This window comes from Petromyzon marinus, chromosome 20 (genome assembly GCF_048934315.1).
Source record: "Petromyzon marinus isolate PM22_M1 ecotype Great Lakes invasive population chromosome 20, UKy_Petmar_22M1.pri1.0, whole genome shotgun sequence".
Taxonomy (NCBI): Eukaryota; Metazoa; Chordata; class Hyperoartia; order Petromyzontiformes; family Petromyzontidae; genus Petromyzon; species Petromyzon marinus.
Window position 1 is genome coordinate 13,663,652 of NC_133686.1, and position 15,355 is coordinate 13,679,006.

Here is a 15,355-nt window from a genome sequence, read left to right on the forward strand (position 1 = left end):
AAACACAAGATCCAGGTCCGATTCAACACAGTACATAAAATCCGTGATCTGGTTCCATCTGTAAAAGATGCTGTTCCAGACATACAGTACCCGGGCGTTTACAAACTAAAGTGCCTTTGTGGTAGTAGCTACATTGGAGAAACCAAACGACATATCTCGGACCGCATCCGTGAACATAAAGCAGACTTGAAACACGGTAGGACGAACTCCCCTTGCCGTGGCAGATCACTGTTATAATTCAGTGGGCTCACATGACATTGACTTCTCCAAGATGGAGGTTCTTTGCAAGCCAACCGGCTACCATGAGAGATTCGTTCATGAGGCCATCCACATATACAAGCACAGAGACAATTTCAACCGAGAAGATGGATTCTGGCTTAGTAACCATTGGAAAGATGTTTTAAACCATTTCGGTTCTTAATTAATTGTATTTTACGGTGACCTTCAGACCGCAGCTCTTTCGCTGGCATTGCCTCTTAATACCTCTCACACCACGGTTAATGGTATGGTTTATAACATAGAGTATAATAGCGCTTCATAGCTGTTTCTCTCCCCCCTCCTCCGTTCCGAGCATGGATGGACTCGTCTGTCTGAACGGGGCTCGTAGTTGTCCGTGGTGCTGGCGTTGAGGGGAAGAATCCACCCATTTTTTCGCTATATAGCATTGTGATATATAACGACTTATTGTTGGTAGCTCAGCTGATTGGAGAGTATATAGAGTTTATTGATAACATTGAGGTAGTTTATATTTTAGTTTTTTATTGGTTTACTATATGGTATTCATTATAGTGTAATGTATACCCAGTTGCTTTGTGTTAATTGCTCAGCTTATTGAAGAATATATTGAGTACATTTATTATATTGATGTAATTTAGACTTAGTTTTTACACATCGGTTTACTGTATGATAGTTGGGTAGTTGCAGCCCCTTTGGCGTCCATTTACTTGGTGCCTCTGCTGATGTGTAAACTTTGACTTTAACATAGCTATTTCTGTGACCAGTCACAAGCTAATCCCTCAGCTATTTCAATGCTAAATTATCCTGTTTGATATGTAAACTCCTTTGTCAAGGTGCCTCACTTCTCTCACCCAGCTTAAAAGACGCTACGAATCTTAGCAGCGTTCATTGAAGCTCTGTCGTCCCGACAGTTTTATTCCTTCACCTGAAGGCTACTTGTGTTGTGGCCGAAACGTCGTGAGAATTTTATTGTCTTATTTTTATTATTTTATTCTCATTCTACGTGACTTTACCGAAAGAATCAAAGAAGACAGTTGCCTCTTATTTTGCTACTAAAACAACAGTTACAAAGTTCAAAATTCAACAAGCTAACATTATCGATCCTCACACCCACTCCAATTAAAAACCAGGCCATAATCTACATCAGTGAATCATTACCCATTTATTAATTCGATACCAAATGATTTTCACCTTTAATACTCTTACTGTTAAATCACAAATCTTGGGGACAGAAAATACAGTCACATCAAGGGTTATCGAGAAGGAATGAGGCGAACGGGCAAACTTACGAAACGAGTTTAAACAATATTCCAAGAGACCCCGACCACCTTTGTCTTCCCGCAGCGCGGGGGAGCAGGAATTACACCTAACCGCGAGGGCCATCTGTGCAGCAGATACGCGGGACTTAATGAAAAAACACACAAACACCACAACCACATAACACCCTTCGAGAACAAAGGGAGAAGGGGGCGGAAAGTAATCTCTCTTGCCAAGCAGCGTCCAGGACGGCGAAAAACCATACGGACAGCATTCGATTATTTTTAATTAACGGAAAGTCCAAGGAAAACTTGACAACAAGAATAAGCTGACATTATAGGAATAATCTTGGGAAACATAAACCAAAAATGATAATGATGAGGGTTAAACCGAGAGTGGCCATAGAGAGACTCCCGGCCATCTTTGTCTTCCCGCAGCGCAGGAGAGAAAGGAATTTCACACCAGAGCAAGGGAATTATTATCGTGCAGGCCATCTGCACACCCGATGCGCGGGACTTAATAATGGCACCCCACCCCACTACCGCGGGCGGACAAGTAATTAACAGCGAAGCCCGGTCACAATACATAGTTTCATACATAACTTTAATGTTAACGTTATTCACTGTAAACTATATTCCGTTTATATAACCTTGCAAATACCAAGGAATACGAATTCCCAGGATCAAGAAACATACCTCTTAACCCTGGATATCGGAAATAAAATGATATAAATGATAAGCATACACACGGAATGACGAAATTAATAAAAACTGAGGAAGGGCCAGGATAACGGGAATCACAACCTTGTTGAACATAAAACCAAATGATATTTGAGCGATGTTAAATCAAGGGCCAGGGAAAGAGAGAGTCTCCCGGCCGTCTTTGTCTTCTCGCAGCACGTGATAAGAACATGCATACGCTCAAAAGAGCATCATATCCTCGTGAAAATAAAATGAAAGATACCGGGAGTCACAGACAAAATCCGAACTGCGAGTGGTACGGTACCAAAAACTATGATGGAATAAATGTTAACTTTAAAAACCTTAAAATCCTTTGTACGTCGGAAAATGTCATACAGGGGGGGGGGGGAGATCGCCCCTCCCTCCAGATTGTATAACACAGAGAGACGCCTTCAGGACGATTTTGAAGCATCTGTTTCCTTTTGATGGTTTATAGCTCGAGGAAGCCAACAACGGAACTGTGCCATAAATGACACACACATGCACACACATAGACACACACACCCCTACCCCATGACACACAGCTAGATCAAAGGGAGCTCTGCCCTCGTAAGGAGGAGGAGCCAAGGGGAAAGATTTTGTCATAAAAAGAGGGGCCCATGAACATTGAATTCAGCATCAGCCAGCGGACAAGCTCAGCGACCAGCGGACCAGCTCAACTCATCTCGGCAGAATATCAACCATCAGAAGATCAACCACCGTCGACGCAGAAGTTTCTACAACTCGCCAGAATGGCGAGATTCGCTGTTTAGCGACAGGCTACACGGTGCGAATCTGCCATCAGAAGGAGCATCGTAACAAACGTATCGCCCAGCGCCAGATAGAGCGCAACCAGCGATCATCACGACACAACCGTGCCAGCGACCAGCAGACGAGCGCCATCTACCGATTGTACTACCGTGCCCACTACGAGCGAGCCGTGAGCCAGCTACCTACCAACGGGCCACCACGCCGACAGCGCACGACCGCGCCCACTACGAGCGAGCTGTGAGCGCCCTCTACCGACGGAACACCGCGACAACAGCGCGCCGGGTCAACTCGTCAACCAGTGTGGGCCGAATCAACTACTGTGAAAGGAGAATCAACCATACACTGCCCCCCCACCACACGACAAACCAGGCGTCTGCTTGACGCAAAGAATTAATTCCGAACATTGGCCTACTCCACACAATCAATATCACTCAAAAGACACACAAGTCATTAGCTAAAGCCTAATCCTCAAGACGTGAACCATCAGTGGCCGTAAAAGTATCGCGACAGACCAAGTGATAACCATCCGTCGTTTATAAGTACAGTAATAATTTTTCCTCCTTAATTCTTTTGTTTTGGGTTGTACTTCTAATCGCATAAATTACCAACAGATCCATCAATACCAATTAATCCTTGACACCTTCACCACGGAGCTACGCTCAAGGGGGGGAATAGCGTGTCCAACCGGTTTCCTTATCAGGCGATCTGGTCCACAATGAATTAAAAGTTGGCCCAAGATAAGGATCTCAGGGGAAAGCGTGCACCCCATTGCACACCCTCACTCCAAGCCATTTCTGTAATCATAATTTTGCCGATGGATCTATTGATATATTTGTGCCTTTGGGAATAATAGCTGTTTTTTATTGTTTTTTCGTATGAATATCGTCGTATAATCTTAAGTACCTTTCGTTCATAATTGCCGCACGTGCTCGTGTTACGCTGCATAAGAATTAATTGTTCTGATATCCAAAGTGAAACGTGATAAGAATCGACTTGAAGGTCTATGAATGGATGCAGTACTGTGTGGGCAATTTTCAAGTATATGAATTTGCATATTGTAAAGTTAATTTTTTTGTTTAGAATAGCAAATGCATGTTATTAACGACTCTTTCTCACCAATTGAGCTCGCGTTAGGCGGGGGAAGGAATCACATGTGCCGTTATCAAAGTAAAACAATGCAGTCGTGATGATACTGTGTTGATACTGTGTTGAAATTCCAAGTTTGAGAGTTGCATCTTTTAGAGTTAAAGTTTAGTTAGAAAATAAAATTGATTAATGCAGAAGTGGTTGTGTGTTCTTTCCTGAAATTTATGCATAAGAGCTGTATCCTGCGTTGAGATCTGAATCTGGAGACCTGACATAAACACACAAACTCAGTAAATGTTAAAGCGAGAATAATTGTATGATACCGATCGATAATACGAAGTTAAACAACGAAGCCGAGTTTAATCTGACATGCTCACAGTACCTGCATAACTGCATACGATTGTCTCATCCCGATTGGATACGACCCTCGTTAACGAGCCTGATTATCATAACGGCTCGCATTAGCATAATCACACACACTCGCATTAATACGATTATCTCTCGAATTAGCATACTTTATGCGCACAATTACATAAATTAACATAATTTAGGATAATTAGGCAGTTTTCCAAATTTCATTTAATTTTTATTATTTGCATCAAATTTTCATAACCTACATATACAACACTCTCCCATGCAAGCACCATTCATATTGTGGCCAGACTACTTTTTTTAATAGCTTGAACCACACTTTCATGTGTATGGGGACAGTTTAATGAAATATCTCAGCCCACGTCACAGTTCACTACATATTCATTCCAAGCTTTGGTATGGAGACTATTTAAAATGTGCCATCCGTCAAAAGGACATTTAAGGCTGGTCTGGAATCCTATTGTGAAAAATACGCATGCATTTAGGTTCCTGAGCGATGACCATTGTGTACAAACAAGTTTAATCTCAAAAGCAATCGCGTGAACACATGGACAGTATCAGCATTTTAAAAAGTGTCCTTTTTAAGAAGTGCTGTATTATGGTATTTTTAACCCACAAATTGGAAGATACCAAAGTAGCATATTTTATCCGACGACATTCTGGCAGCTGCCAGTATCTTAACAGGACCTATCTGCAAACAAGTTGTAGAATTTTTCAAACCCATCAGTGGGCTGTGCACCCACCACAGGTTAAGAGCTCATCCTCCACGCAGAATGTTGAGGTGGTTATGAAATGAATAAAAATGAAGCGATTTTATACGTGTTGTATTCTCAATAATTTAATCCACACATTTTTATTTGTTACATTTATTTGCACTGTATATCTTAATACACCATAGACTCCAATGTTAAATTTCAATCATCACTGTAAACGTATACCTGTAACAATCTAAACAATCTAAATCAAGATGCACTTTGTTACAAATGTCAGGCATAGGATACATTTTAAGCTGTTGAATGAGGCCCTTGAGCAGAGCCTTGCTCGACGATGCTTTAGAATTTGGATGCCGAGAGGCTGAGCATCCACTTGGGAACCTTTATGAAGCTGGGGATAACGCAGGACATCCAGGCTAGCCCTGGGACCTGTGTCACCAGAAACTTGAGTGACGTGTAGCTAACCGGCATGCTGCCTGCAACACAACATTCACATTAATAGTAAAACAAAACGAGAATAGCATCAGGCGAGGACCCTTTTCGTCAATGTTCCCAAAAAAACTGAATGGTGTCGCAGCAGCCATCGAAGTCCCTGGGTTTCAGCCACTCCACGGAAATAATTTACATTTGTAAGGCGCATTTGATCCGTAGATCCCAATGTGCCATTGAGAGCAGTACATAAACAGAACAAGGGAATGAAGCGCAGTTTTAAAGAGATGAGTTTTCAAGACAGACAAATATAGCCACCGATTCAGTCTTATTAAGCTCACTTGCCAGCGTACGTTATGAAAATGTACCAGTAGAAAAAGGTGCGCATTTTATATTGCACCTGTGCTGCTACCCCATGAATGCTGCTCCTGGTAAAGGTGTTTAGATTTCATATATATATGTATATTTGCACGTCATCTCTTCTAAGGTGTTTTTCTGTCTCGGTGCAGCTGATTTTCCAGTCTGGTCAGATGTTCCCAATGTACGGATATTTCACGTCAAATACCTCGTTGGATTATGGTTTTCACTCTGCATAAAGCGCCAGACTTTGCGCTTTTTTGTCAAATACTTGTTTGTGTTCAACTTTATATTAGAGGTCATGAGACCCATTAAATGTGACAAAAATAATGGCCTCATGAACGAAAAATATGACAAACATAAATTATCTCTATAACCAGCAGAGGGCACTGGTGAATAAGTAGCGCGGATAACTTGTACGCGAGAGGGTAGCTTGTCCTCAGGATGGGATGACACGACACCTGACCCTCGCCAGACTAAATAATATAAACTTTAAATTTACCAGGTAACGCCCACTGAGTTGTACAGCTCTTTTCAGAAGCGACCTGGCCACAAATGATAGTTCAACGAAGTGGCTTATGTGAAAATATATAGCAGGCAAATACTCTAAACCAGTGGTTCTTAACCTGGGTTCGATCGAACCCCAGGGGTTCGGTGAGTCGATCTCAGGGGTTCGGCAGAGCCCCCGCCACGGAGCTCCGGACACACTTGAATTATTGTGTAAATTTGTGATGACACACACGGCCCGCTTGGCCATCACTGGCTGCAGATGATCATGCTACACTGCTTGGCCAATCAGCGCTGCGGGGAATTTAGTGCGTACTCAGTAGTCAACGTGTGACTGTTGTTGTCGTACGTCGTGTGATTTCTTTAATATTTTATCCATACTAACTATGTCGGGCAAAAGAAGAAAGTGGTCGGACGAATATGTACAACATGGATTCTCATGTATCACGGAACGTGATGGGAGTGAGCGTCCTATCTGCATGATTTGCAACGCCAAGTTGAGCAACTCTAGTCTTGCACCGGCAAAACTAAAGGAACACTTCTTGAAGCTGCATGGAGACGGGGAATACAAGAACACAACAGAGAGCCAGATTCGATGAAAGGGCCACTCTGCCTGCTCTTGGATTTGTACCTGTTAACAAACCGATCCTGACAGCATCGTACGAAGTTGCTTACCTGATCGCAAAGCAGGGCAAGCCACACACCATTGGTGAAACACTTGTGAAACCAGCTGCATTAAAGATGGCGAATCTGATACTCGGAACAGCGGCTGAAGGTAAATTATCCCAAATTCCCCTTTCAAATGACACCGTCAGTGACAGAATAGAAGACATGAATAAAGACATCTTGGCTCAAGTAGTCGCGGATCTGATTTCAAGCCCGGCAAAATTCAGCCTTCAACTCGACGAAACCACAGACGTTTCTGATCTAAGCCAGCTTGCTGTTTTTGTACGCTATGTGAAAGACGACATGATAAAAGAAGAGTTTTTATTTTGTAAGCCTCTTACAACAACAACGAAGGCAGCCGATGTGAAGAAGCTTGTGGATGACTTCTTCAGAGACAACAATCTTTCATGGGATATGGTTTCTGCAGTTTGTACGGACGGAGCTCCAGTCATGCTGGGAAGAAAGTCTGGTTTTGGTGCGCTAGTAAAGGCCGATGCACCACACATCATTGTGACGCATTGTATTCTGCACAGGCATGCGTTGGCAACAAAAACCTTATCTCCAAAAATGGCAGAAGTATTAAAAACTGTGGTGGAATGTGTGAACTATGTGCGAAAAAGTGCTCTGAGGCACCGCATCTTCAGTGAGCTGTGTAAAGAAATGGGCTCTGAATTTGAGGTACTTCTGCTCCATTCTAATATTCGGTGGTTATCCCGGGGACAGGTGCTGAATCGTGTTTTTGCCATGCGTGTGGAATTAGCCCTGTTTTTGCAAGAGCACCAACACTGCCATGCAGATTGCTTCAAAAATCCTGAGTTCATTCTCATTTTAGCGTACATGGCTGATATATTCGCAGCTCTCAATCATCTCAATCAGCAGATGCAGGGTGGTGGAGTCAATATCATGGAAGCGGAAGAACACCTGAAGGCTTTTCAAAAAAAGCTACCGTTATGGAAACGACGAACAGAGAACAATAACTTCGCAAACTTCCCGCTTCTGGACGACTGTGCAAGTAAGATCGAAGATGTCTGGAATCGGAGATATTTCTGTATCCACGGAACTGAAGCAAACAATTGCCACGCACTTAGATGAGCTTGCAAAGTCTCTCGACGGATATTTCCCTACAAGAGAGTCATATCCAGCATGGGTGAGACAGCCGTTCACGTTTGCTGTTGAAACAGCAGATGTCAATGATGAATTCCTCGACGAAATCATTGAAATTCAGCAGAGCCAGGTTCAACAGCAACTCTTCAGAACAACAACGCTCTCAACGTTTTGGTGTCGACAAATGAACAAGTATCCAGTTATTGCTAAGAAAGCCCTGGATTTTTTTATACCATTTGTTACAACATATCTTTGTGAGCAATCCTTTTCGAGGATGCTGGACATAAAAACGAAGAAAAGGAACAGACTTTGCTGTGAAAATGACATGAGAGTGGCACTTGCCAAGGTGAAGCCACGCATATCTGAACTGATCTCTCAAAGGCAACAGCAGAAGTCACATTGATTTCCAGGTATGTAATTTGTTGTGAGTTTATGCATTGTGTTGGTTTTATTCTTTGAACAAGGTAATGTTCATGCACGGCTCATTTTGTGTACCAGTAAAAAACATATCTATGTCTTGAATTTGAAAAAAATCACATTTTATTTTTCACTAAAGAGGGGTTCGGTGAATGCGCATATGAAACTGGTGGGGTTCGGTACCTCCAACAAGGTTAAGAACCACTGCTCTAAACGCTTCAAACTAGTTCGAAGCTTTCGTGACTGCAGGAATTACTCTTTGGTTCCTTCGGTAAAGTCACGTAGAAAATCAAATCAAATAGAATACGACGTTTCGAATGCAACACAAGCAACCGTCATCAGGTAAGAATGAATGAGAAAAAACATAGTAAACAATGTTAACCGACTCTCTGTGTGGCATTACATTACACTTCCTAATTTTACTAAAATTTTGCTTTCTCAAACTTCCGATTTTCTTACTCTAAATATTGCCGTGCTGCTTGTTTATAGTCCATTGTCTCTCCTCCGGCCACTATCGTCCGGAATTCCACTCAACTATTCTTTGGAGGAGCGTGGTCTGCCTCCGGCCACTGTGGTCCAGAATTCCACACAACTCTCTCATTGTCCTCTGCCCCAATCCCTCCCCCCCTCTCTCTATTTAAAGCCTCGACACAGTGGCGCTGTCTTTCTTTTTGTCATTTGGAGGAGCGTGGTCAGCCAGGTAGAGTGTTGGCTGTGATGTTGTCCGGCTCTCTGTGTTGTGTTGCATTGTGTTTCTAAGTTTACAATGTTTTTTTCTCATTCATTCTTACCTGATGACAGTTGCTTGTGTTGAAATCGAAACGTCGTATTCTATTATTTATTTTCTACGTGACTTTACCGAAAGAACCAAAGAGTAACTCTACACTCTTGTTTCTAAATGTGGAGGAAAAACTGGAGGACCCGGAGAAGAATCCACGTGACCACAGGGAAAACACACAAACTTCAAATATACAAGCGTCAAGGTCAGGATCGAACCCATGACCTGTATACCAGGAAAAGTAGTTAACATCTCGTCACCGTGGCGCCCTGAGATACCTCTCAACTGGCGCCACGAGCCAGGTACCACTCGCCAAACACTGGATAAATGTCAGGAGAGAATTTGCCATCTCGTTTGGGTGACTTATCTGTGAAATAGCCGTGGACAACAGGTACAGGATAATAGGGTTGCAGATAACAATAAGCTCAATTGTGCAGTATATCACAGTAATTATAATTCCATCGAGATTAGCCCATCTGGATCAAATTAGACCCACTGAATTATGGATAGGAACTGGTTTACATTTCGGGTCACAATCGAAAGCAGGTGATGCGTTTCAATTGGAGCTGAACTGCACCCCTAGAAAATGAGATTCAGCAACTGCTTGGCTCCTCGAGATGTAGCTTGGGTTTGAAAATTAGTGTGAAGGTTCCATTAACTATGACGAATGATGCCCCACTTACCATCCACATCCTTGAAGCCATACTCGGAGGCAAGGTCAGCTGTCATTACCACTCGACCGGACTTCTTCATGATGTTTTTGTCTGTTAAACAAAAATCGTGCATATTCATTGTTCCTGTAACACTTGCACAACATGCACGCGTGTCCTCGGAAATGTTCGTTTTGAAATAACGATAATTCAAGCCGCACATACGACATCACAGGAATGACGTCAGGATGGGAGGCACATGGTTCTTTTTAGCGCTGGTTTTGTAGCACTAGTTTTCATCTCCAGGTGTCGGGCAACACGTTTATAAAGTTTTGCAGTTTCTGTTGAGTAACACTTTATATGACAGTTTTGCTCATATTGAATCTTCTTTACGGAGTCGTAATCATGAAAAACTAATGCAACGGAATATTAGCTCTGTTCAACAATCTACTAGAACTATACGTTAACCATTAAAATGACATTTAAGGCAGTCCTCAACTTACAAACACTCGCACTTACGAACCAGCTTCCTTGATTTTTTTTTACATCGACTTAAAACTGAACCCGCACTTGCAAACTGAACTGCGGAACTATTTTGTTCAGTGGAGAGATCCTCCGCGAGATGTAATGAGTCAGCCTCGCGCTGGGAGTAAGTGAGAAAGTGAGTGCGTGTGTGTGCACGCGCAGATGTGTGAAAATGAGAGTATGCGTGTGTGTGTGTGCGCATGCTCCTGTGTGTGTGTGTGCACTCATTGTGCCCCTTCTGACAAGCCAGCATCAGGGCTCAAGGTAAGTGAAAATTAAACAGATTGTTATTCTATTTGTTACTTTATTTTATTTAGTATGAAGTAATTATTACAGTATTCCATGCAAATATACAATATTTCTTATTTACGAGTTTAAAAATGCTTCCCTTTTTTGTTGAACCATAACACATTTTATAACACTGCGTTTAAATGCAGTACATTGTTGTGTTCCGACTTACGAATCCTTCGACTTTCAAACGGGTCTCATGAACGGAGCCCGTTTGTAAGTCAATGGACTGCCCATATCACATTTCAGGTTCCTGCTTGACATTGTGCCATCTCCAGTCATCCAGTAGCATACATGCCACTTGATTGATGTTCCCAAATTATCCATATAGAAGTTAGATTAAAATCAAGAGTTCACACTAATGATAATCCATACTCTTTGGTTTTTTCGGTAAAGTCACGTAGGTAGAAAAAATATATAATAGATCACGACGTTTCGATCGCAACAACAAGCGGCCGTCTTCAGGTGAAAGAATCAGACTGCTGTGGACGAGGCATTATGAGAGGGGGGGAGGGAGGGGGAGGATTGCCACATCAGGCAAGAGGGTGGGGCCAGCGATTATGAGGAACTTGTGAGCATGAGAGTGCAATCCAAAGGACCTGTGAGCATGAGAGTGCAATCCAAGAGATCGGCTATAGGGGGGAGAGAGAAGGGGGGAGAGAGATCTAAAAGAGAGGCACGGAGAAAGGGAGACACAGAGTCGGAAATAACAGCTGACATAGGCAGGTAGGATGGAAACATCACAGTCAGTAAAGACTTTACCTGCTTAATAACGTCCTGCCAATGATTGCTCAGTTTGTACCCATCTTCTCGGTTGAAGTTGTGTCTGTGTTGATATATCTGGATGATTTCATGAACAAATCTCTGAAGGTAGCCGGTGGGTTTGCAGAGTACCTTCGTCTTGGAAAAATCAATTTCGTGTGAGCCCACAGCGTTAAAACAATGATCAGCAACGGCAGAGGTATTGGTTTTACCGTGTTTCAGATCCGCCTTGTGTTCATGAACGCGGTCCGAGACATGCCATTTCCTTTCCCCAATGTAATTGCTGCCGCAACCACAACTCAGATTGCATGTCAGGAATCACATCCTTTACAGATGGTATCAAATCACAAATTTTGTGTACTGTCTTGAAACGAACCTGGATCTTGTGTTTGTTTAAGATTTTGGAAATCTTTTTGGTAAACCCTGCTATGTATGGTAAAGTGATGGTTTTAGGGTTTGATCCTCAGAAGGTTGTCTCCCCATTGCTGGGGAGATTTATGGTCAGAGTATCCGTTCATCATGAGGGCTTGGTGTACGTGCTCCAACTCACTGGCTAGGTGGTTTCATTTTTTCATAGTTTTCATAGTTTCATTTATTTGGTATAGCCCTTTGAGCCATTCGGCTCTTGAATCGGGTGCAAGCGCAACAAACAAAAAAAACAAAAACATGAACGAGAAAACATCTTAAAGTGACTTTGTGCATGTGCAAACAGAAAATCCAGGAAAAAAATCAAAATATTCCTGAAATAGCATAGCACACCAACGCTGTGTGCAAAAAATCCCAGTGGGATGCAAGTCAAACAACAACAAGAAAACTTAGATTTTGATTTAAAGCTTTCGTGACTGCAGTAATTCATATTCTTGGTTCTTTCGGTAAAGTCACGTTGAAGGGAAACAATAAAATAATAAAATATATTAAATAAATAAATTCTCACGACGTTTCGACTGTAACACAAACAGTCATCATCAGGTGTGAAAACCAACGGCAAGAAACATTTGAAAGAAGTGGCGGTTCACATTTATTTATTTATTTTAAAACGTTAGCGCCACAGACAGCGATTTGGCAGTTTGTTTATAAGGACGAGTCCATCTATGTTCGGAAAAGAGGAGGGGGGAAACGAAAAATTAATGTATGCTGTCTGAAAGCCACCGTAAGCGTGAACAATCAATTAAGACCCGAAATGGTTTATCAAATCCTTCCAGTGATTGCTAAGCCAGAATCCATCTTCTCGATTGAAATTGTCTCTGTGTTTGTATATGTGGATAGCCTCATGAACGAATCTCTCATGGTAGCCCGATGGCTTGCAAATAACCTCTGTCTTGGAGAAGTCAATGTCATGTGAGCCTACTGAATTATAACAGTGATCTGCCACGGCCGAGGTGTTGGTCCTACCGTGTTTAAGGTCTGCTTTGTGTTCACGAATGCGGTCCGAGACATGGCGTTTGGTTTCTCCAATGTAACTACTACCACAGAGGCAACTTAGTTTGTAGACATCAGGGTACTGTATGTCCGGAATCACATCTTTTACAGATGGAACCAGATCACGGATTTTATGTAATGTGTTGAAACGGACCTGGATCTTGTGTTTAGTCAAGATTTTGGAGATCTTTTTTGTGATCCCCGCAATGTAGGGTAAAGTGATAGTTTTGAAAGGCTCCTCAAGAGGGTCCTTCTTCATGGTTTGAGTGATAGCTTTGCGGATTGTATAGTCGGAGTAACCACTAGCCTTAAGAGCTTGGTGTACGTGCTTGATGATGACTGTGGTACAGTCGAAGCGTCGTGAGAATTTTATTGTTTTATATATTTTATTATTTTATTGTTTCCCTTCAACGTGACTTTACCGAAAGAACCAAGAATAAGAAAACTTAGATTAAGGCCATCAGTCTAACTCCGTACTACAATAAACAAAAACATGGCCAAACCAAAAAACTTTTATAAATCACCAAAATAAATCCATAAATGCAATGTAACAGTGATCATAGGAACTGTGACCGAATTTTTAACAATAAACTACATAAATAACATGTAACACCAAACCCTAGAGCCACAGCTGGCTGCATGAGTCACTCAACAAACAACAGGAGCATCAGTCGGAGTATCACATTTTTCAATGCACCTTTAAGATCAGCACACTAAATCAAAATACAGATAATACTTTGCAGCAGTCATCTGGAGCGAAACATTTTAATTTATTTTAGGCCACTGAATAGCAGTGGCAGCTGGTCGGAGATGCAACGGGCCCTATGGTGTAGTGTTTTGATGAGGGAATTCTTCTGGGTGAGATGGTGGTGGGAGTCAGGCTTTAGATAGGCATCCGTGTGGGTGGCTTTCCTGTAGACAATGTCCCAACGAGCCATTCGTTCTCTTCTAGATCAAAACATCCAGGAATGGTAGCTTGTCATCCTTTTCCACTTCCATGGTGAATTTGATAGACGGGTGTATGGAATTGATGTGGTTGAGAAATTGGTTCAGTGCTGGCAGGCTATGTGGCTAGATGACGAACATGTCATCTACGTATCTCTTCCACAAGGAAGGATGTAGGGTGGATGTCAGGATGGAATCTGTCTCAAATTTCTCCATGAAAACATTCGCTACCACTGGCGATAAGGGAGAACCCATTTTGTTGTTTGTAGAATGTACCATTCCAGATGAAGAAAGTGTTAGAAAGGCAGTGCCTCACCAAACTTGGTACATCAGCATTCAATCCTTGTTGGACCAAGTCTTCAATGATTGCAATGGTGTCAGGTATAGGTACCTTGGTGAATAGGGAGACTACATCGAAACTGGCAAGCAAATCATTTGAGAGACAGTGAGATGTCCTTAATTAGAGAAACCAAGTGAGCTGAGTTAAGTACAGCTGAGGTGGTCTTGCCCGTAAAAGGAAGCAGGGTCTGAGATAGAAATCGGGCCAGTTTGTAGGTGGGTGAGTTAATGGTGGAGACGATAGGATGGAGCGGGGTACCTACTTTGTGGATTTTTGGAAGGCCATAAAATCTGGGTGGTCTAGCAGCCAAAGGTTTTATGGGAGCGCTGCTTGGTCTGATCGATTAGAGAAGTCTAATTAGTGATTTGTTCATGAAGCCATCCAGATATATAAACAGACACAACTTCAACTGAGAAGATGGGTACAAACTGAGCAATCATTGGAAGGACGTTATTAACCAGCTGAAGTCTTAACTGACTGTGATGTTTCCATCCTACCGGCCTATGTCAGCTGTTATTTCCGACTATGTGTCTCCCTCTCTCTGTGCCTCTCTCTTAGATCTTTCCCCCAGTGACTCAAGTGCTGCTGCAGAGTCCCACTTTCTACCCCCCCCTTCCCCACCCCCCTCTCCCCCCCTTCTCTCTCCCCCCTACAGCCGATCTCTTGGATTGCACTCTCATATTCCCAGGTCCTTTGGATTGCACTCTCATGCTCACAAGTTCCTCACTATCCCTGGCCCCACCCTCTTGCCCGATGCGGCAACCCCCCCCCTCCCTCCCCCCCTCTTGGGTCAATATAATGCCTCGTCCACAGCAGTCTGATTCTCTCACCTGAAGACGGTCGCTTGTTGTTGCGATCGAAACGTAGTGATCATTTTTTTTTTTACCTCCGTGACTTTACCGAAAGAACCAAAGAGTATGGATTCCTGCAGTCACGAAAGCTTCAAATGAAGATTGATGATAATCCATTAAATTAATCACTAATGGCACAATTCATGAACTCATCCTTGTTCA

At 42.6% G+C, this 15,355-nt stretch overlaps 1 protein-coding gene across 2 annotated transcripts in view; it reads right to left on the reverse strand.

Annotated features, from left to right (window-relative positions):
* DHRS1 (dehydrogenase/reductase 1) overlaps nt 1-15,355 on the reverse strand; it is a 114,691-nt gene that overhangs the window by 62,635 nt on the left and 36,701 nt on the right. For both annotated transcript variants that reach the window (XM_032957486.2, XM_032957487.2), the window contains exon 8: nt 10,097-10,177. In XM_032957486.2, the coding sequence (XP_032813377.2) occupies nt 10,097-10,177 (81 nt within the window). The remainder of the gene's footprint in view (nt 1-10,096; nt 10,178-15,355) is intronic.